At 44.8% G+C, this 26,151-nt stretch overlaps 1 protein-coding gene across 1 annotated transcript in view; it reads right to left on the minus strand.

Annotated features, from left to right (window-relative positions):
- The window catches only part of LOC123774836 (uncharacterized), a 598,107-nt gene that overhangs the window by 31,748 nt on the left and 540,208 nt on the right, over positions 1–26,151 (minus strand). Inside the window, exon 16 of the mRNA XM_069316494.1 lies at positions 20,721–20,820. Within this exon, the coding sequence (XP_069172595.1) occupies positions 20,721–20,820 (100 nt within the window). The remainder of the gene's footprint in view (positions 1–20,720; positions 20,821–26,151) is intronic.

Here is a 26,151-nt window from a genome sequence, read left to right on the forward strand (position 1 = left end):
CCTACCTTCAAGCAATACCACTAAGCTAACCAAACCCACCTTCAAGCACCTCTTTTATACTCACGTAACCCACCTTCAAGCACCACCGCTATACTCACCTAACCCACCTTCAAGCACCACCACCAAAATACTCACCTAACCCACTTTCAAGCATTACCACTATACTCACCTAATCTACCTTCAGACACAAAATCTATACTCACCTAACCCATCTTCAAGCACTACCAATATACTCACCTAACCCACCTTCAAACACCACCACCAAAATACTCAACTAACCCACTTTTAAGCACTACCACTATACTCACTTATCTCATCTTCAAGCACCACCACCACTATACTCACCTAACCCACCTTCAAGCACCACCACGGAAATACTCACCTAACTTACTTTCAAGCACTGCCACTATACTCACCTAATCCACCTTAAAGAACCTCAACTATACTCACCGAACTCACCTTCAAGCACCGTTAGACTATTCACCTAATCCACCTTCAAGCACTTAAAATTATACTCACCTAACCCACCTTAAAACACCATCTCTATAATTACCTTACCTACTTTCAAGCACTACAACCACTATACTCATCTAACCTACCTTTGAGCACCAACAAAGTACCTATCCCACATTCAAGCAGCATTATCACCATACTCACCTAACCCTCATTCAAGCACCATAACCACCATACTCACCAAACCCACCTTAAAACACCACCTCCATACTCACTTTGCCCACCGTCAAGCACTACTATCGCTATACTCACCTAACCCACCTTCAAGCACCACACCCCTACTCACATAACCCACCTTCAAGCACCATAACGATTTTCTCCTAACCAACCTTCAAGCACCACCACCATACCCACCTAACCCACATCCAAACACCACCACCACCATATTCATCTAACCCACCTTCAAGCACCGCAACTATACTCACCTAACTCACCTTCAAGTACCACCACCATACCCACCTAACCCACATCCAAACACCACCACCACCATATTCATCTAACCCACCTTCAAGCACCGCAACTATACTCACCTAACCCACCTTCAAGCACCACCACCATACTCACCTAAACCACCTTCAAGCACCACCACCACCATCCTCACCTAACCCACTTACAAGCAATACCACCACCATCCTCACCTAACCCACCTTAAAGCACAATCAACACCATACTCACCTAACCCATCTTCAAACACCACCACCACCACCACTATACTCACCTTACACATCTTAAAGCACCACCACCACCATACTCATTAGACCAACCTTCAAGCACCATCACTATACTCACCTAACCCACTTTCAAGAACACCACCACCATACTCACCTAACCCACCTTCAAGAACTATCACAGTACTCACCTAACCCATCTTCAATCACTACAACTATACTCACCTAAACCACCTTCAAGCACCACCACCACTATACTAACCTATCCCACCTACAAGCACCACCACCACCATACTCACTTAACCCACCTTCAAGCACCATCAACATACTCACCTAACCAACATTCAAGCACCACCATCATATTCACCTAACCGACCTTCAAGCACTACTATTATACCCACCAAACCCACCTACAAGCACCACGACTATAGTCACCTAAACCACCATTAAGCACCGCTAATATACTCACCTGATCCACCTTCAAGCACCACCAACATACTCACCAAACCCACTTTCAAGCACCACCAATATACTAACCTAACCCACCTTCAAGCACTGCCACTATGCTCACCTAACCCGCCATCAAACACCTCCATAATACTCACCTAACCCAACTTCTAGCACCACCACTATATTCTCCTAACCCATCTCCAAGTATGACCAGTATACTCACCTAACCCACCTCCAAGCATGCCCAGACTACTCATCTAACCCAAATTCAAGCACAATTACCACCATATTCACCTAACCCACCTCCAAGCACCACAAAGATACTCACCTAACCCACCTTAACGGACCATCTCAATACTCACCTAACCCGCCTTCAAGCACCACCACAATACTCACCTAACCCATCTTCAATCACTCCCACTATACTCACCTAAACCACTTTCAAGCACCACCACCACCATACTCACCTAACCCACCTACAAGCACCACCACCACCATTCTCACCTAACACATCTTCAAGCACCGACACAATACTCACCTAACCAACTTTCAAGCACCACCACCATATTCACCTAACCTACCTTCAAGCACTACTATTATACTTACCTAAGCCAAATACAAGCACCATGACATTACTCACCTAAACCACCTACAAGAACCACCACAATATTCACCTAACCCATCTTCAAGCATCATTACTATACTAACCTAACCCACATTCAAGCACCACCCCTTTACTCACCTAACCCACCTTCAAGCACCATTACCATTCTCACGTAACCAACCTTCAAGCACCACTACGATACACACCTAACCCTCCTTCAAGGACAGCCACAATACTCACCTAGCCCACATTCAAGTACCACCAGCACCATACTCATAAAACCAACCTTCAAGCACTGTCTCTATACTCACCTAATCCACCTTCAAGCACCACCACTATACTCACCTATCCCACTTTCATGCACCTCCAATATATTCACCTAACTCACCTACAAGCACCACAACTATACTCACCTAAACCACCTTCATGCACCACCAACATACTCACCTAACCCGCCTTCTAACACCTCCACGAAACTCACCTAACCCACCTTCTAGCATCACCACTATACTCACCTAACCCTCCTCCACGCATGACCAGCATACTCCCCAAACCCACTTCCAAGCATGCCCAGAATACTCACCTAACCCGCATTCAAGCACAATCACCACCATACGCACCTAACCCACCTCCAAGAATCACAAATATACTCACCTAACCCACCTTCAAACACCACCTCTATACTCACCTAACCCACCTTCAAGCACTGCCACTCTACTCACCGAATCCACCTTCATGCACCTCGGCTATACTCACTTAACCCAATTTCAAGCACCAGCACCACCATACTCACCTAACCAATCATCAATCGCCACCACCATAGTCACCTAACCCACCTTCAAGCATCTTCACTATACTCACGTAACCCACCTTCAAGCACCACCCCTATACTCACCTAACCCACCTTCAAGCACCACCACTATACTCACATAACCCACCTTCAAGCACCATAACGATTCTCTCCTAACCCACCTTCAAGCACCACCACCATACTCACCTAACCCACATCCAAACACCACCACCACTATATTCATCTAACCCACCTTCAAGCACCGCAACTATACTCACCTAACCCACCTTCAAGCACAACCACCATACTCACCTAAACCACCTTCAAGCACCACCATACTCACCTAACCAACCTTCAAGCAGCACCACCACCATATTCAACTAACCGACCTTCAAGCACTACTATTATATTCACCTAACCCACCTACAAGCACCACGACTATACTCAAGTAACCCACTTCCAAGCATGACCAGTATACTCACCTAACCCACCTCCAAGCATGCCCAGAATGCTCACCTAACCCACATTCAAGCACCCCCACCACCATACTCACCTAACCCACCTTCAATCACAACCAACACCATACTCACCTAACCCACCTTCAAGCACCACCACCACCACCATACTCACCTAACATACCTTAAAGCACAACTAACACCATACTCACCAAACGCACATTCAAGCATCAACACCACTATACTCATTTAACTAACCTTCAAACACCATCACTATACTCACCTAACCCACCTACAAGCACCACCACTATACTCACCTATCCCACTTTCAAGCTCCTCCAAAAATACTCACCTAATCCACCTTCAAGCATCACCACCAAAACACTCACCTAACCCACCTTCAAGCACCACAACAATACTCACCTAACCCATCTTCAATCACTACCACTATATTCACCTAAACCACCTACAAGCACAACCACCACCACCATACTCACCTAACCCCCGCTACAAGCACCACCACCACCATACTCACCTAGCCCGTCTTCATAGACCATCACCAGACTCACCTAACCAACTTTCAAGCACCACCACTATATTCACCTAACCGACCTTCAATCACGACTATTATACTCACCTAACCCATCTAAAATCACCAGGACTATACTCACCTAAACCACCGCCAATATACTCACATGATCCACCTTCAAGCACCACTAACATACTCACCTAACCCACCTTCAAGCACTGCCACTAATCTCACCTAACCCACCTTCAAACACCTCCACAATACTCACCTAACCCACCTTCAAACACCTCCACAATACTCACCTAACCCACCTTCTAGCACCACCACAATACTCACCTAACCCACCTTCAAGCATGACCAGTATACTCACCTAACCCACCTCCAAGCATACCCAGAATACTCACCTAACCCACATTCAAGAACAATCACCACCATACTTACCTAACCCACCTCCAAGCATCACAAATATACTCACCTAACCCACCTTCAAGCACCACCAATATACTCACCTAACCCACCTTCAAGCACTGTCACTCTACTCACCGAACCATCCTTCATGCACCACCGCTATACTCATCTAACCCACCTTCAAGCACTAGCACCATACTCACCAAACCCACCTTCAAGCACCAGCACCACCATAATCACCTAATCAACCTTCATGCATCATCACCATACTCACGTAATCCACCTTCAAGCTCCACCCCTATTCTCACCTAACCCACCTTCAAGCATCACCAGCACCATACTCACCAAACCCACCTTCAAATACCAGCACCACCATACTCACCTAACCCACCTTTAAGCACCACCACAATATTCACCTAACCCACCTTCAAGCATCATTTCTATTCTCACCTAAGTCACATTCTAGCACCACCACCCCTATACTCACCTAACCCACCTTCAATCACCACCACAATACTCACGTAACCCACCTTCAAGCACCACCATGATTCTCACCTAACCTACCTTCAAGGACCGCTACCATACTCACCTAACCCACATTCAAGCACCACCACCGCCATATTCACCTAATCTCACCTTCAAGCACCACCTTCACCTAACCCAACTTCAAACACTACCACCACCGTACTCACCTAACCCACCTTCAAGCACCACCACCACCACACTCACGTAACCCACCTTCAAGCAATTCCACTAAGCTAACCAAACCCACCTTCAAGCACCTCTTTTATACTCACGTAACCCACCTTCAAGCACCACCACCAAAATACTCACCTAACCCACTTTCAAGCATTACCACTGTACTCACCTAATCCACCTTTAGGCACCACATCTATACTCACCTAACCCGTCTTCAAGCACTACCAATATACTCACCTAACCTACATTTAAGCACTACCACTATACTCACCTAACTCATCTTCAAGCACCACCACCACTATACTCACCTAACTCATCTTCAAGCACCACCACCACTATACTCACCTAACCCACCTTCAAGCACCACCATGGAAATACTCACCTAACTTACTTTCAAGCACTATCACTATACTCACCTAACCCACCTTTAAGAACCTCTACTATACTCACCGAACTCACCTTCAAGCACCACTACAATACTCACCTAATACACCTTTAAGCACCACCATCACAAAACTCACCTAACCCACCTTAGAACACCATCTCCATAATTACTTTACCTACCTTCAAGCACTACCACCACTATACTCATCTAACCTACCTTTGAGCACCAACAAAGTACCTATCCCACATTCAAGCAGCATTATCACTATACTCACCTAACCCTCATTCAAGCACCATAACCACCATACTCACCAAACCCACCTTAAAACACCACCTCCATACTCACTTTGCCCACCGTCAAGCACTACCATCGGTATACTCACCTAACCCACCTTCAAGCACCACACCCCTACTCACATAACCCACCTTCAAGCACCATAACGATTTTCTCCTAACCAACCTTCAAGCACCACCACCATACCCACCTAACCCACATCCAAACACCACCACCACTATATTCATCTAACCCACCTTCAAGCACCGCAACTATACTCACCTAACTCACCTTCAAGCACCACCACCATACCCACCTAACCCACATCCAAACACCACCACCACCATATTCATCTAACCCACCTTCAAGCACCGCAACTATACTCACCTAACCCACCTTCAAGCACCACCACCATACTCACCTAAACCACCTTCAAGCACCACCACCACCATCCTCACCTAACCCACTTACAAGCAATACCACCACCATCCTCACCTAACCCACCTTAAAGCACAATCAACACCATACTCACCTAACCCATCTTCAAACACCACCACCACCACCACTATACTCACCTAACCCATCTTAAAGCACCACCACCACCATACTCATTAGACCAACCTTCAAGCACCATCACAATACTCACCTAACCCACTTTCAAGAACCACCACCACCATACTCACCTAACCCACCTTCAAGAACTATCACAGTACTCACCTAACCCATCTTCAATCACTACAACTATACTCACCTAAACCACCTTCAAGCACCACCACCACTATACTAACCTAACCCACCTACAAGCACCACCACCACCATACTCACTTAACCCACCTTCAAGCACCATCACCATACTCACCTAACCAACATTCAAGCACCACCATCATATTCACCTAACCGACCTTCAAGCACCATCACCATACTCACCTAACCAACATTCAAGCACCACCATCATATTCACCTAACCGACCTTCAAGCACTACTATTATACCCACCAAACCCACCTACAAGCACCACGACTATAGTCACCTAAACCACCATTAAGCACCGCTAATATACTCACCTGATCCACCTTCAAGCACCACCAACATACTCACCAAACCCACTTTCAAGCACCACCAATATACTAACCTAACCCACCTTCAAGCACTGCCACTATGCTCACCTAACCCGCCATCAAACACCTCCATAATACTCACCTAACCCAACTTCTAGCATCACCACTATATTATCCTAACCCATCTCCAAGTATGACCAGTATACTCACCTAACCCACCTCCAAGCTTGCCCAGAATACTCATCTAACCAAAATTCAAGCACAATTACCACCATATTCACCTAACCCACCTCCAAGCACCACAAAGATACTCACCTAACCCACCTTCACGGACCATCTCAATACTCACCTAACCCGCCTTCAAGCACCACCACAATACTCACCTAACCCATCTTCAATCACTCCCACTATACTCACCTAAACCACTTTCAAGCACCACCACCACCATACTCACCTAACCCACCTACAAGCACCACCACCACCATTCTCACCTAACACATCTTCAAGCACCGACACAATACTCACCTAACCAACTTTCAAGCACCACCACCATATTCACCTAACCTACCTTCAAGCACTACTATTATACTTACCTAAGCCAAATACAAGCACCATGACATTACTCACCTAAACCACCTACAAGAACCACCACAATATTCACCTAACCCATCTTCAAGCATCATTACTATACTCACCTAACCCACATTCAAGCACCACCCCTTTACTCACCTAACCCACCTTCAAGCACCATTACCATACTCACGTAACCAACCTTCAAGCACCACTACGATACACACCTAACCCTCCTTCAAGGACAGCCACAATACTCACCTAGCCCACATTCAAGTACCACCAGCACCATACTCATAAAACCAACCTTCAAGCACTGTCTCTATACTCACCTAATCCACCTTCAAGCACCACCACTATACTCACCTATCCCACTTTCATGCACCTCCAATATATTCACCTAACTCACCTACAAGCACCACAACTATACTCACCTAAACCACCTTCATGCACCACCAACATACTCACCTAACCCACCTTCAAGCACCACCAAATATACTCACCTAACCCACCTTCAAGCACTGCCACTATCCTCACCTAACCCGCCTTCTAACACCTCCACGAAACTCACCTAACCCACCTTCTAGCATCACCACTATACTCACCTAACCCTCCTCCACGCATGACCAGCATACTCCCCAAACCCACTTCCAAGCATGCCCAGAATACTCACCTAACCCGCATTCAAGCACAATCACCACCATACGCACCTAACCCACCTCCAAGAATCACAAATATACTCACCTAACCCACCTTCAAACACCACCTCTATACTCACCTAACCCACCTTCAAGCACTGCCACTCTACTCACCGAATCCACCTTCATGCACCTCGGCTATACTCACTTAACCCAATTTCAAGCACCAGCACCACCATACTCACCTAACCAATCATCAATCGCCACCACCATAGTCACCTAACCCACCTTCAAGCATCTTCACTATACTCACGTAACCCACCTTCAAGCACCACCCCTATACTCACCTAACCCACCTTCAAGCACCACCACTATACTCACATAACCCACCTTCAAGCACCATAACGATTCTCTCCTAACCCACCTTCAAGCACCACCACCATACTCACCTAACCCACATCCAAACACCACCACCACTATATTCATCTAACCCACCTTCAAGCACCGCAACTATACTCACCTAACCCACCTTCAAGCACAACCACCATACTCACCTAAACCACCTTCAAGCACCACCATACTCACCTAACCAACCTTCAAGCAGCACCACCACCATATTCAACTAACCGACCTTCAAGCACTACTATTATATTCACCTAACCCACCTACAAGCACCACGACTATACTCAAGTAACCCACTTCCAAGCATGACCAGTATACTCACCTAACCCACCTCCAAGCATGCCCAGAATGCTCACCTAACCCACATTCAAGCACCCCCACCACCATACTCACCTAACCCACCTTCAATCACAACCAACACCATACTCACCTAACCCACCTTCAAGCACCACCACCACCACCATACTCACCTAACATACCTTAAAGCACAACTAACACCATACTCACCAAACGCACATTCAAGCATCAACACCACTATACTCATTTAACTAACCTTCAAACACCATCACTATACTCACCTAACCCACCTACAAGCACCACCACTATACTCACCTATCCCACTTTCAAGCTCCTCCAAAAATACTCACCTAATCCACCTTCAAGCATCACCACCAAAACACTCACCTAACCCACCTTCAAGCACCACAACAATACTCACCTAACCCATCTTCAATCACTACCACTATATTCACCTAAACCACCTACAAGCACAACCACCACCACCATACTCACCTAACCCCCGCTACAAGCACCACCACCACCATACTCACCTAGCCCGTCTTCATAGACCATCACCAGACTCACCTAACCAACTTTCAAGCACCACCACTATATTCACCTAACCGACCTTCAATCACGACTATTATACTCACCTAACCCATCTAAAATCACCAGGACTATACTCACCTAAACCACCGCCAATATACTCACATGATCCACCTTCAAGCACCACTAACATACTCACCTAACCCACCTTCAAGCACTGCCACTAATCTCACCTAACCCACCTTCAAACACCTCCACAATACTCACCTAACCCACCTTCAAACACCTCCACAATACTCACCTAACCCACCTTCTAGCACCACCACAATACTCACCTAACCCACCTTCAAGCATGACCAGTATACTCACCTAACCCACCTCCAAGCATACCCAGAATACTCACCTAACCCACATTCAAGAACAATCACCACCATACTTACCTAACCCACCTCCAAGCATCACAAATATACTCACCTAACCCACCTTCAAGCACCACCAATATACTCACCTAACCCACCTTCAAGCACTGTCACTCTACTCACCGAACCATCCTTCATGCACCACCGCTATACTCATCTAACCCACCTTCAAGCACTAGCACCATACTCACCAAACCCACCTTCAAGCACCAGCACCACCATAATCACCTAATCAACCTTCATGCATCATCACCATACTCACGTAATCCACCTTCAAGCTCCACCCCTATTCTCACCTAACCCACCTTCAAGCATCACCAGCACCATACTCACCAAACCCACCTTCAAATACCAGCACCACCATACTCACCTAACCCACCTTTAAGCACCACCACAATATTCACCTAACCCACCTTCAAGCATCATTTCTATTCTCACCTAAGTCACATTCTAGCACCACCACCCCTATACTCACCTAACCCACCTTCAATCACCACCACAATACTCACGTAACCCACCTTCAAGCACCACCATGATTCTCACCTAACCTACCTTCAAGGACCGCTACCATACTCACCTAACCCACATTCAAGCACCACCACCGCCATATTCACCTAATCTCACCTTCAAGCACCACCTTCACCTAACCCAACTTCAAACACTACCACCACCGTACTCACCTAACCCACCTTCAAGCACCACCACCACCACACTCACGTAACCCACCTTCAAGCAATTCCACTAAGCTAACCAAACCCACCTTCAAGCACCTCTTTTATACTCACGTAACCCACCTTCAAGCACCACCACCAAAATACTCACCTAACCCACTTTCAAGCATTACCACTGTACTCACCTAATCCACCTTTAGGCACCACATCTATACTCACCTAACCCGTCTTCAAGCACTACCAATATACTCACCTAACCTACATTTAAGCACTACCACTATACTCACCTAACTCATCTTCAAGCACCACCACCACTATACTCACCTAACTCATCTTCAAGCACCACCACCACTATACTCACCTAACCCACCTTCAAGCACCACCATGGAAATACTCACCTAACTTACTTTCAAGCACTATCACTATACTCACCTAACCCACCTTTAAGAACCTCTACTATACTCACCGAACTCACCTTCAAGCACCACTACAATACTCACCTAATACACCTTTAAGCACCACCATCACAAAACTCACCTAACCCACCTTAGAACACCATCTCCATAATTACTTTACCTACCTTCAAGCACTACCACCACTATACTCATCTAACCTACCTTTGAGCACCAACAAAGTACCTATCCCACATTCAAGCAGCATTATCACTATACTCACCTAACCCTCATTCAAGCACCATAACCACCATACTCACCAAACCCACCTTAAAACACCACCTCCATACTCACTTTGCCCACCGTCAAGCACTACCATCGGTATACTCACCTAACCCACCTTCAAGCACCACACCCCTACTCACATAACCCACCTTCAAGCACCATAACGATTTTCTCCTAACCAACCTTCAAGCACCACCACCATACCCACCTAACCCACATCCAAACACCACCACCACTATATTCATCTAACCCACCTTCAAGCACCGCAACTATACTCACCTAACTCACCTTCAAGCACCACCACCATACCCACCTAACCCACATCCAAACACCACCACCACCATATTCATCTAACCCACCTTCAAGCACCGCAACTATACTCACCTAACCCACCTTCAAGCACCACCACCATACTCACCTAAACCACCTTCAAGCACCACCACCACCATCCTCACCTAACCCACTTACAAGCAATACCACCACCATCCTCACCTAACCCACCTTAAAGCACAATCAACACCATACTCACCTAACCCATCTTCAAACACCACCACCACCACCACTATACTCACCTAACCCATCTTAAAGCACCACCACCACCATACTCATTAGACCAACCTTCAAGCACCATCACAATACTCACCTAACCCACTTTCAAGAACCACCACCACCATACTCACCTAACCCACCTTCAAGAACTATCACAGTACTCACCTAACCCATCTTCAATCACTACAACTATACTCACCTAAACCACCTTCAAGCACCACCACCACTATACTAACCTAACCCACCTACAAGCACCACCACCACCATACTCACTTAACCCACCTTCAAGCACCATCACCATACTCACCTAACCAACATTCAAGCACCACCATCATATTCACCTAACCGACCTTCAAGCACCATCACCATACTCACCTAACCAACATTCAAGCACCACCATCATATTCACCTAACCGACCTTCAAGCACTACTATTATACCCACCAAACCCACCTACAAGCACCACGACTATAGTCACCTAAACCACCATTAAGCACCGCTAATATACTCACCTGATCCACCTTCAAGCACCACCAACATACTCACCAAACCCACTTTCAAGCACCACCAATATACTAACCTAACCCACCTTCAAGCACTGCCACTATGCTCACCTAACCCGCCATCAAACACCTCCATAATACTCACCTAACCCAACTTCTAGCATCACCACTATATTATCCTAACCCATCTCCAAGTATGACCAGTATACTCACCTAACCCACCTCCAAGCTTGCCCAGAATACTCATCTAACCAAAATTCAAGCACAATTACCACCATATTCACCTAACCCACCTCCAAGCACCACAAAGATACTCACCTAACCCACCTTCACGGACCATCTCAATACTCACCTAACCCGCCTTCAAGCACCACCACAATACTCACCTAACCCATCTTCAATCACTCCCACTATACTCACCTAAACCACTTTCAAGCACCACCACCACCATACTCACCTAACCCACCTACAAGCACCACCACCACCATTCTCACCTAACACATCTTCAAGCACCGACACAATACTCACCTAACCAACTTTCAAGCACCACCACCATATTCACCTAACCTACCTTCAAGCACTACTATTATACTTACCTAAGCCAAATACAAGCACCATGACATTACTCACCTAAACCACCTACAAGAACCACCACAATATTCACCTAACCCATCTTCAAGCATCATTACTATACTCACCTAACCCACATTCAAGCACCACCCCTTTACTCACCTAACCCACCTTCAAGCACCATTACCATACTCACGTAACCAACCTTCAAGCACCACTACGATACACACCTAACCCTCCTTCAAGGACAGCCACAATACTCACCTAGCCCACATTCAAGTACCACCAGCACCATACTCATAAAACCAACCTTCAAGCACTGTCTCTATACTCACCTAATCCACCTTCAAGCACCACCACTATACTCACCTATCCCACTTTCATGCACCTCCAATATATTCACCTAACTCACCTACAAGCACCACAACTATACTCACCTAAACCACCTTCATGCACCACCAACATACTCACCTAACCCACCTTCAAGCACCACCAAATATACTCACCTAACCCACCTTCAAGCACTGCCACTATCCTCACCTAACCCGCCTTCTAACACCTCCACGAAACTCACCTAACCCACCTTCTAGCATCACCACTATACTCACCTAACCCTCCTCCACGCATGACCAGCATACTCCCCAAACCCACTTCCAAGCATGCCCAGAATACTCACCTAACCCGCATTCAAGCACAATCACCACCATACGCACCTAACCCACCTCCAAGAATCACAAATATACTCACCTAACCCACCTTCAAACACCACCTCTATACTCACCTAACCCACCTTCAAGCACTGCCACTCTACTCACCGAATCCACCTTCATGCACCTCGGCTATACTCACTTAACCCAATTTCAAGCACCAGCACCACCATACTCACCTAACCAATCATCAATCGCCACCACCATAGTCACCTAACCCACCTTCAAGCATCTTCACTATACTCACGTAACCCACCTTCAAGCACCACCCCTATACTCACCTAACCCACCTTCAAGCACCACCACTATACTCACATAACCCACCTTCAAGCACCATAACGATTCTCTCCTAACCCACCTTCAAGCACCACCACCATACTCACCTAACCCACATCCAAACACCACCACCACTATATTCATCTAACCCACCTTCAAGCACCGCAACTATACTCACCTAACCCACCTTCAAGCACAACCACCATACTCACCTAAACCACCTTCAAGCACCACCATACTCACCTAACCAACCTTCAAGCAGCACCACCACCATATTCAACTAACCGACCTTCAAGCACTACTATTATATTCACCTAACCCACCTACAAGCACCACAACTATACTCAAGTAACCCACCTCCAAGCATGACCAGTATACTCACCTAACCCACCTCCAAGCATGCCCAGAATGCTCACCTAACCCACATTCAAGCACCCCCACCACCATACTCACCTAACCCACCTTCAAGCACAACCAACACCATACTCACCTAACCCACCTTCAAGCACCACCACCACCACCATACTCACCTAACCCACCTTAAAGCACAACTAACACCATACTCACCAAACGCACATTCAAGCATCAACACCACTATACTCATTTAACTAACCTTCAAACACCATCACTATACTCACCTAACCCACCTACAAGCAACACCACTATACTCACCTATCCCACTTTCAAGCTCCTCCAAAAATACTCACCTAACCCAGCTTCAAGCATCACCACCAAAACACTCACCTAACCCACCTTCAAGCACTACAACAATACTCACCTAACCCATCTTCAATCACTACCACTATATTCACCTAAACCACCTACAAGCACAACCACCACCACCATACTCACCTAACCCCCGCTACAAGCACCACCACCACCATACTCACCTAGCCCGTCTTCATAGACCATCACCAGACTCACCTAACCAACTTTCAAGCACCACCACTATATTCACCTAACCGACCTTCAATCACGACTATTATACTCACCTAACCCATCTAAAATCACCAGGACTATACTCACCTAAACCACCGCCAATATACTCACATGATCCACCTTCAAGCACCACTAACATACTCACCTAACCCACCTTCAAGCACTGCCACTATGCTCACCTAACCCACCTTCAAACACCTCCACAATACTCACCTAACCCACCTTCAAACACCTCCACAATACTCACCTAACCCACCTTCTAGCACCACCACAATACTCACCTAACCCACCTTCAAGCATGACCAGTATACTCACCTAACCCACCTCCAAGCATACCCAGAATACTCACCTAACCCACATTCAAGAACAATCACCACCATACTTACCTAACCCACCTCCAAGCATCACAAATATACTCACCTAACCCACCTTCAAGCACCACCAATATACTCACCTAACCCACCTTCAAGCACTGTCACTCTACTCACCGAACCATCCTTCATGCACCACCGCTATACTCATCTAACCCACCTTCAAGCACTAGCACCATACTCACCAAACCCACCTTCAAGCACCAGCACCACCATAATCACCTAATCAACCTTCATGCATCATCACCATACTCACGTAATCCACCTTCAAGCTCCACCCCTATTCTCACCTAACCCACCTTCAAGCATCACCAGCACCATACTCACCAAACCCACCTTCAAATACCAGCACCACCATACTCACCTAACCCACCTTCAAGCACCACCACAATATTCACCTAACCCACCTTCAAGCATCATTTCTATTCTCACCTAAGTCACATTCTAGCACCACCACCCCTATACTCACCTAACCCACCTTCAATCACCACCACAATACTCACGTAACCCACCTTCAAGCACCACCATGATTCTCACCTAACCTACCTTCAAGGACCGCTACCATACTCACCTAACCCACATTCAAGCACCACCACCGCCATATTCACCTAATCTCACCTTCAAGCACCACCTTCACCTAACCCAACTTCAAACACTACCACCACCGTACTCACCTAACCCACCTTCAAGCACCACCACCACCACACTCACGTAACCCACCTTCAAGCAATTCCACTAACCTAACCAAACCCACCTTCAAGCACCTCTTTTATACTCACGTAACCCACCTTCAAGCACCACCACCAAAATACTCACCTAACCCACTTTCAAGCATTACCACTATACTCACCTAATCCACCTTTAGGCACCAAATCTATACTCACCTAACCCGTCTTCAAGCACTACCAATATACTCACCTAACCTACATTTAAGCACTACCACTATACTCACCTAACTCATCTTCAAGCACCACCACCACTATACTCACCTAACTCATCTTCAAGCACCACCACCACTATACTCACCTAACCCACCTTCAAGCACCACCATGGAAATACTCACCTAACTTACTTTCAAGCACTATCACTATACTCACCTAACCCACCTTTAAGAACCTCTACTATACTCACCGAACTCACCTTCAAGCACCACTACAATACTCACCTAATACACCTTTAAGCACCACCATCACAAAACTCACCTAACCCACCTTAGAACACCATCTCCATAATTACCTTACCTACCTTCAAGCACTACCACCACTATACTCATCTAACCTACCTCTGAGCACCAACAAAGTACCTATCCCACATTCAAGCAGCATTATCACCATACTCACCTAACCCTCATTCAAGCACCATAACCACCATACTCACCAAACCCACCTTAAAACACCACCTCCATACTCACTTTGCCCACCGTCAAGCACTACCATCGCTATACTCACCTAACCCACCTTCAAGCACCACACCCCTACTCACATAACCCACCTTCAAACACCATAACGATTTTCTCCTAACCAACCTTCAAGCACCACCACCATACCCACCTAACCCACATCCAAACACCACCACCACCATATTCATCTAACCCACCTTCAAGCACCGCAACTATACTCACCTAACTCACCTTCAAGCACCACCACCATACCCACCTAACCCACATCCAAACACCACCACCACCATATTCATCTAACCCACCTTCAAGCACCGCAACTATACTCACCTAACCCACCTTCAAGCACCACCACCATACTCACCTAAACCACCTTCAAGCACCACCACCACCATCCTCACCTAACCCACTTACAAGCAATACCACCACCATCCTCACCTAACCCACCTTAAAGCACAATCAACACCATACTCACCTAACCCATCTTCAAACACCACCACCACCACCACTATACTCACCTAACCCATCTTAAAGCACCACCACCACCATGCTCATTAGACCAACCTTCAAGCACCATCACTATACTCACCTAACCCACTTTCAAGAACCACCACCACCATACTCACCTAACCCACCTTCAAGAACTATCACAGTACTCACCTAACCCATCTTCAATCACTACAACTATACTCACCTAAACCACCTTCAAGCACCACCACCACTATACTAACCTAACCCACCTACAAGCACCACCACCACCATACTCACTTAACCCACCTTCAAGCACCATCACCATACTCACCTAACCAACATTCAAGCACCACCATCATATTCACCTAACCGACCTTCAAGCACCATCACCATACTCACCTAACCAACATTCAAGCACCACCATCATATTCACCTAACCGACCTTCAAGCACTACTATTATACCCACCAAACCCACCTACAAGCACCACGACTATAGTCACCTAAACCACCATTAAGCACCGCTAATATACTCACCTGATCCACCTTCAAGCACCACCAACATACTCACCAAACCCACTTTCAAGCACCACCAATATACTAACCTAACCCACCTTCAAGCACTGCCACTATGCTCACCTAACCCGCCATCAAACACCTCCATAATACTCACCTAACCCAACTTCTAGCATCACCACTATATTATCCTAACCCATCTCCAAGTATGACCAGTATACCCACCTAACCCACCTCCAAGCATGCCCAGAATACTCATCTAACCAAAATTCAAGCACAATTACCACCATATTCACCTAACCCACCTCCAAGCACCACAAAGATACTCACCTAACCCACCTTCACGGACCATCTCAATACTCACCTAACCCGCCTTCAAGCACCACCACAATACTCACCTAACCCATCTTCAATCACTCCCACTATACTCACCTAAACCACTTTCAAGCACCACCACCACCATACTCACCTAACCCACCTACAAGCACCACCACCACCATTCTCACCTAACACATCTTCAAGCACCGACACAATACTCACCTAACCAACTTTCAAGCACCACCACCATATTCACCTAACCTACCTTCAAGCACTACTATTATACTTACCTAAGCCAACTACAAGCACCATGACTTTACTCACCTAAAGCACCTACAAGGACCGGCTATATACTCACCTAACCACCTTCAAGAACCACCACAATATTCACCTAACCCATCTTCAAGCATCATTACTATACTCACCTAATCCACATTCAAGCACCACCCCTTTACTCACCTAACCCACCTTCAAGCACCCTTACCATACTCACGTAACCAACCTTCAAGCACCACTATGATACACACCTAACCCTCCTTCATGGACAGCCACAATACTCACCTAACCCACATTCAAGTACCACCACCACCATACTCATAAAACCAACCTTCAAGCACTATCACTATACTCACCTAATCCACCTTCAAACACCACCACTATACTCACCTAACCCACTTTCAAGCACCTCTAATATATTCATCTAACTCACCTACAAGCACCACAACTATACTCACCTAAACCACCTTCATGCACCACCAACATACTCACCTAACCTACCTTCAAGCACCACCAAATATACTCACCTAACCTACCTTCAAGCACTGCCACTATGCTCACCTAACCCGCCTTCTAACACCTCCACGAAACTCACCTAACCCACCTTCTAGCACAACCACTATACTCACCTAACCCACCTCCACGCATGACCAGCATACTCACCAAACCCACTTCCAAGCATGCCCAGAATACTCACCTAACCCGCATTCAAGCACAATCACCACCATACGCACCTAACCCACCTCCAAGAATCACAAATATTCTCACCTAACCCACCTTCAAGCACCACCACTATACTCACCTAACCCACATTCAAGCACTGCCACTCTACTCACCAAATCCACCTTCATGCACCTCGGCTATACTCACTTAACCCAACTTCAAGCACCAGTACCACCATACTCACCTAACCAATAATCAATCGCCACCACCATAGTCACCTAACCCACCTTCAAGCATCTTCACTATACTCACGTAACCCACCTTCAAGCAGCACCCCTATACTCACCTAACCCACCTTCAAGCACCGCCACTATACTCACATAACCCACCTTCAAGCACCATAACGATTCTCTCCTAACCCACCTTCAAGCACCACCACCATACCCACCTAACCCACATCCAAACACCACCACCACTATATTCATCTAACCCACCTTCAAGCACCGCAACTATACTCACCTAACCCACCTTCAAGCACCACCACCATACTCACCAAACCCACCTTCAAGCACCAGCACCACCATACTCACCTAACCCTCCTTTAAGCGCCACCACCATAATCACCTAATCCACCTTCATGCATCATCACTATACTCACCTAACCCACCTTCAAGCATCACCAGTATACTCACCTACCCCACCCTCAAGCACCAGCACCATACTCACCAAACCCACCTTCAAATACCAGTTCCACCATACTCACCTAACCCACCTTCAAGCATCACCACAATATTCACGTAACCCACTTTCAAGCACCACCATGATTCTCACCTAACCTACCTTCAAGGACCGCCACCATACTCACCTAACCCACATTCAAGCACCACCACCGCCATATTCACCTAATCTCACCTTCAAGCACCACCTTCACCTAACCCAACTTCAAACACTACCACCACTGTACTCACCTAACCCACCTTTAAGCGCAACAATCACAATTCTCACCTAACCCACATTCAAGCACCACCACCACCACACTCACCTAACCCACCTTCAAGCAATACCACTAAGCTAACCAAACCCACCTTCAAGCACCTCTTTTATATTTATGTAACCCACCTTCAAGCACCACCGCTATACTCACCTAACCCACCTTCAAGCACCACCACCAAAATACTCACCTAACCCATTTTCAAGCATTACCACTATACTCACCTAATCCACCTTTAGGCACCAAATCTATACTCACCTAATCCACCTTTAGGCACCAAATCTTTACTCACCTAACCCGTCTTCAAGCACTACCAATATACTCACATAACCCACTTTTAAGCACTACCACTATACTCACCTAACTCATCTTCAAGCACCACCACCACTATACTCACCTAACCCACCTTCAAGCACCACCATGGAAATACTCACCTAACTTACTTTCAAGCAATACCACTATACTCACCTAACCCACCTTAAAGAACCTCTACTATACTCACCGAACTCACCTTCAAGCGCCACTTCAATACTCACCTAATACACCTTTAAGCACCACCACCACAATACTCACCTAACCCACCTTAAAACACCATCTCCATAATTACCTTACCTACCTTCAAGCACTACCACCACTATACTGATCTAACCTACCTTTGAGCACCAACAAAGTACCTAACCCACATTCAAGCACCATTACCACCAAACTCACCTAACCCTCATTCAAGCACCATAACCACCATACTCACCTAACCCACCTTTAAACACCACCTCCATACTTACTTTGCCCACCTTCAAGCACTACCATCACTATACTCACCCAGCCCACCTTCAAGCACCACAACCATACTCACCTAACCCACCTTCAAGCACCACCACCATACTCACCTAACCCACATTCAAGCACCACCACCACAATGCTCAACCTAACCCACCTACAAGCACCATCACAATACTCACCTAACCCACAATCAAGCACCATCACCACCATTCTCACCTAACCCACCTTCAAGCACCACCACAATACTCACCTAACTCACCTTTAAGCACCACCAGTATACTCATCTAACCCACCTTAAAGCACCACCGCCACAATACTCACCTAATCCAGCTTCAAGCACCACCACTATATTCACCTAACCCACCTTCAAGCATCACATGCCTGTCTGTGTCGTCAGCAAGGTGTTGTATTCCCAGGATGGGCAGCGTCGTGCTACCTCTCCGGAAGGTCTCCATCATAACGCCCTTAGGAAGTAGAAACTCATTAATCTGATGATATTCCCAGTATGATCAGCGCCGTCCTACCTTCCCTGAAAAGTTAGGGGATATTCTCTCCTACGATCTTACGGGTTGAAAAGGTTTAATTTTTATATATAAATTCCTCCGTGGAATATACAAAAGGAGTGCAAGTACGCATATAAGCCCAATCTATCTTGATAAATAAAATATGTGAAAGATTAGAGGTCAAGACACTGACTCCACGATATGTTTTTTAATCATATACACAGGTATAAGTGGTGAGTGTGCCTTCATGAGCTGTGCAGACTAAATTATTTATCTAGTCACACAGCTCACGACATGCATCAAAAGCATACATTACAGTAGTCAGACTAATGGATTATTCAGTTGCCATTATTTCCTTGTGACTGATGATATGCAGGTACGATGAATGTGGTAAAGGTACTTTACTTAACAATTATTATTAAAAACCTTGGTAAGATTCTTCTTTTAACAATTAAAGAAAAGATAAAAGTTATGGTAATTTGATTTTTAAAAGGATAATATATCAACGCATTAAAAACAGCAATGCAAGAAGCATTAATAAAAATAACTGTAGACAGTCTCTCAATTATAAGTAGAATACTATACTTATTAATAATAATATAATTACTAATAACGTTGTAATAATGATAATATATATATATATATATATATATATATATATATATATATATATATATATATATATATATATATATATATATATATATATATATATATATAAATATTAGTATATTTTGGTAGCAGTCTTTCCTGTAGACATATATTATTAAATATGACCGAAAAAGTAAGATTAATAATTCTAACACGAATTTTCTCAATCTTTCGTACATTTCGCTTTACTGTTGGAGGTAAATCAAAAATCAATTCTCCAAAATTCATTTTTATTTCTAGTCTGACGCGACACGAGCGCGTTTCGTAAAACTTATTACATTTTCAAAGACTTTAGGTCATAAATACACAACTGAATAGAACTTACGCATCTCCGATTTTATATCTACATTTGAGTGAGGTGGAAGGGGTGATGTGGCATTAACACAAGACAGAACAAAATTTGGTATTAATAGGGTATTAATTTCATCAACACAAGTCAGAACAAGGGTATTAATAGGGTATTAATTTCATCAACACAAGACAGAACACGAAACAATGGATATTGAATAGAAGTGTTTGTAGAAAGCCTATTGGTCCATATTTCTTGATGCTTCTATATTGGAGCGAAGTCTTGAGGTGGGTAGAATATAGTTGTGCAATAATTGGCTGTTGATTGCTGGTGTTGACTTCTTGATGTGTAGTGCCTCGCAAACGTCAAGCCGCCTGCTATCGCTGTATCTATCGATGATTTCTGTGTGGTTTACTAGGATTTCTCTGGCGATGGTTTGGTTGTGGGAAGAGATTATATGTTCCTTAATGGAGCCCTGTTGCTTATGCATCGTTAAACGCCTAGAAAGAGATGTTGTTGTCTTGCCTATATACTGTTTTTTTTGGAGCTTACAGTCCCCAAGAGGGCATTTGAAGGCATAGACGACGTTAGTCTCTTTTAAAGCGTTCTGTTTTGTGTCTGGAGAGTTTCTCATGAGTAGGCTGGCCGTTTTTCTGGTTTTATAGTAAATCGTCAGTTGTATCCTCTGATTTTTGTCTGTAGGGATAACGTTTCTATTAACAATATCTTTCAGGACCCTTTCCTCCGTTTTATGAGCTGTGGAAAAGAAGTTCCTGTAAAATAGTCTAATAGGGGGTATAGGTGTTGTGTTAGTTGTCTCTTCAGAGGTTGCATGGCTTTTCACTTTCCTTCTTATGATGTCTTCGACGAAACCATTGGAGAAGCCGTTATTGACTAGGACCTGCCTTACCCTACAGAGTTCTACAGTTGAAGAACTCTGTAGGGTAAGGCAGGAACGCGCAAGCCATATATCACTAAGAACTCTTTGACCCGGCCATGATTCGAACCCATGCCGTCCAGGATCACCCCTTAACGTACACAGTATCCGTGACCACTGTGAAAGCGTTCATGCAGCTTTCTCACACATGTTAGACTCAGTGCGGCCCGTGCATACGCCAGAATTTGATGAAAAACTGTACCCAAATGGGTCCTTGAATGTCGTCGGGGGTTGGTCAGTCAGGGAGCTTAGTTAATAAGCGCTACAACTGACCAATCCTTATAGACGATCATTGATGCGGTGGTCACGGTACTGTGTACGTTATGGGGTGATCCTGGATGGCATGGGTTCGAATCCTGGCCGGGTCAAAGAGTTCTTAGTGATATATGGCTTGCGCGTTCATGCAGCTTTCTCACATATATATATATATATATATATATATATATATATATATATATATATATATATATATATATTGTGACGATAATCTCTTTCTAGAGAGATTGAGCCTGCTCTTCCCGACCTCAAGTTACGTCCAGCTAACAAGTATAAGATGCTACTTTCAAGATACGTCCACCGGTAGCACAAAACGTTTTGACCAAGAGGTAAAACGTACCCAAGATTCCCCCTACTCCACACACCCTCCACACCAGTTTGTCGTCAACCAGCAAACTACTCATTCCAGACTGCCTGCTCCTGATTGGTGACTCGCCGACCGCGCACCTGCACACTGCACCTCTGCGCCATCTACCTGAATCGACGTCGGAGCCCTGACCAGCTATCCACTTCAGAATATTCTTTGTGCTCTTAGAGTTGACATCTCTCTCTGGCATACAAACTTACTGGCTTGTATACGAAGGGAGGTCTCAGCCATAGCCGATATTCTCAGCACCATTTTACCCTTTCACCTTTATACTATTGTGTCTCACATTGTCTTTGCATTTATCTTTGTTATTTAATTGTACTTTTAATTCCCCCGGTATTTGTTTTTATTTTCATTTATGTTTAAAGTAAATATATTAAAGTTTCATTGTTTATACTTTGTGTTTTACGTGCACCTCCCTCTCACTTACCACAGACAACAGGCAAGTAGTCTATCTTTTTGTGTTATGTGTGACCAGACATTGACACCTGCCACTGGAAGACTGCCGAACATCTACACTCCAACACTTTCCCGTCACAATATATATATATATATATATATATATATATATATATATATATATATATATATATATATATATATATATATATATATATATATATATATATATATATATATATATTAGTATATTTTGGTAGCAGTCTTTCCTGTAGACATATATTATTAAATATGACCGAAAAAGTAAGATTAATAATTCTAACACGAATTTTCTCAATCTTTCGTACATTACGCTTCACTGTTGGAGGTAAATCAAAAATCACTTCTCCAAAATTCATTTTTATTTCTAGTCTGACGCGACACGGGCGCGTTTCGTAAAACTTATTACATTTTCAAAGACTTCACAAATACACAACTGATTAGAACTTGCGTTTCTCTGATTTTATATCTACATTTGAGTGAGGTGGGAAGGGTGATGTGGCATTAACACAAGACAGAACACTAGGGGATATTAATAGGGTATTAAAAGTATCAACACAAGACAGAACAGAAACAATGGGTATTGAATAGAAGTGTTTGTAGAAAGCCTATTGGTCCATATTTCTTGATGCTTCTATATTGGAGCGGAGTCTTGAGGTGGGTAGAATATATTAATTAATATCCCCTAGTGTTCTGTCTTGTGTTAATGCCACATCACCCTTCCCACCTCACTCAAATGTAGATATAAAATCAGAGAAACGCAAGTTCTAATCAGTTGTGTATTTGTGAAGTCTTTGAAAATGTAATAAGTTTTACGAAACGCGCCCGTGTCGCGTCAGACTAGAAATAAAAATGAATTTTGGAGAAGTGATTTTTGATTTACCTCCAACAGTGAAGCGTAATGTACGAAAGATTGAGAAAATTCGTGTTAGAATTATTAATCTTACTTTTTCGGTCATATTTAATAATATATATATATATATATATATATATATATATATATATATATATATATATATATATATATATATATATATATATATATGTATATATACATATATATATATATATATATATATATATATATATATATATATATATATATATATATATATATATATATATATATATATATATATATATAATATATATATATACAGAGAGAGAGAGAGAGAGAGAGAGAGAGAGAGAGAGAGAGAGAGAGAGAGAGAGAGAGAGAGAGAGAGAGAGAGAGAGAGAGAGAGAGAGAGAGAGAGAGAGAGAGAGAAAATACCAAGAAAAGAAGAAGGTCACCAAAAAATGGAAGAAGGTAACACTATTGGCGCCAAGAAAAAAGTCACCAAGAAAATAGAAGGTAACACTATTGGCGCAATACGAGTCATCACCAGTGAGGACTCAATTGCCGACAGAGATGCCGCAACAGCTCAAGCCCTAAGGGAGAAACAACCACCCAGGGCTCCGCGTGAGGACGACATTGTACAAGTGGGGGCTACCGGAGCAGAACCTCTCTGGGTGGCTGAATCTGTGGTCCATAAAGCAGCCATGTCCTTCCCTACAGGATCAGCAGGTGGGTTCAGAGGACTAAAACCCAACCACCTCAAGCAAATGCTCAACCCTGCACTGGGTGACATTGCAAAGAACCTCTTGGTGGAACTAACCAGATTCACCAACACATGTCTAGCTGGCAACATACCAGCGTCCATAAGACCTATCTTTTTTGGAGCATCTCTCTGTGCTCTAAAGAAAAAGGATGGAGGGATCAGGCCAATAGCTGTGGGCAATTCTCTCCGGCGTCTCGTCGCAAAGGCAGCTGCAAGAACAGTTAGTGATGCAGCGGCCAACATGCTGAAGCCAAAACAGCTCGGGTTTGGCATTCCACAAGGGTGTGAGGCGGCAGCCCATGCAGCTCGAGCCTTCATCGCCAACATCACAGACGAAAAGGCCCTTATCAAGCTAGATTTCAAAAATGCCTTCAATTTGGTGCGGAGGGATGCTGTACTCCGTGCGGTTCATAGTCATTTCCCTTCCCTCTACCCTTTTGTACATTCATGCTACAGTATGGATCTTAAGCTACTTTTTTGGCAAACATGAAATTGACTCGCGAGAAGGCGTCCAACAGGGTGACCCCCTTGCTCCTCTCCTTTTCTGCTTAGTCACAGAGGTCCTGTCCAGCGAGCTTAACATCTGGTTCTTGGATGATGGTACCCTAGCTGGTTCCCAAGACTCCCTCCTGGAGGACATCAGAAAAATCCAGGAGCAAGGTGCAGTTTTAGGCCTCCCCCTGAACCCTTCTAAATGTGAAATAATATGTTCCAACCAGGGCATCGTAGAGAG

This window comes from Procambarus clarkii, chromosome 84 (genome assembly GCF_040958095.1).
Source record: "Procambarus clarkii isolate CNS0578487 chromosome 84, FALCON_Pclarkii_2.0, whole genome shotgun sequence".
NCBI classification, from domain to species: Eukaryota; Metazoa; Arthropoda; class Malacostraca; order Decapoda; family Cambaridae; genus Procambarus; species Procambarus clarkii.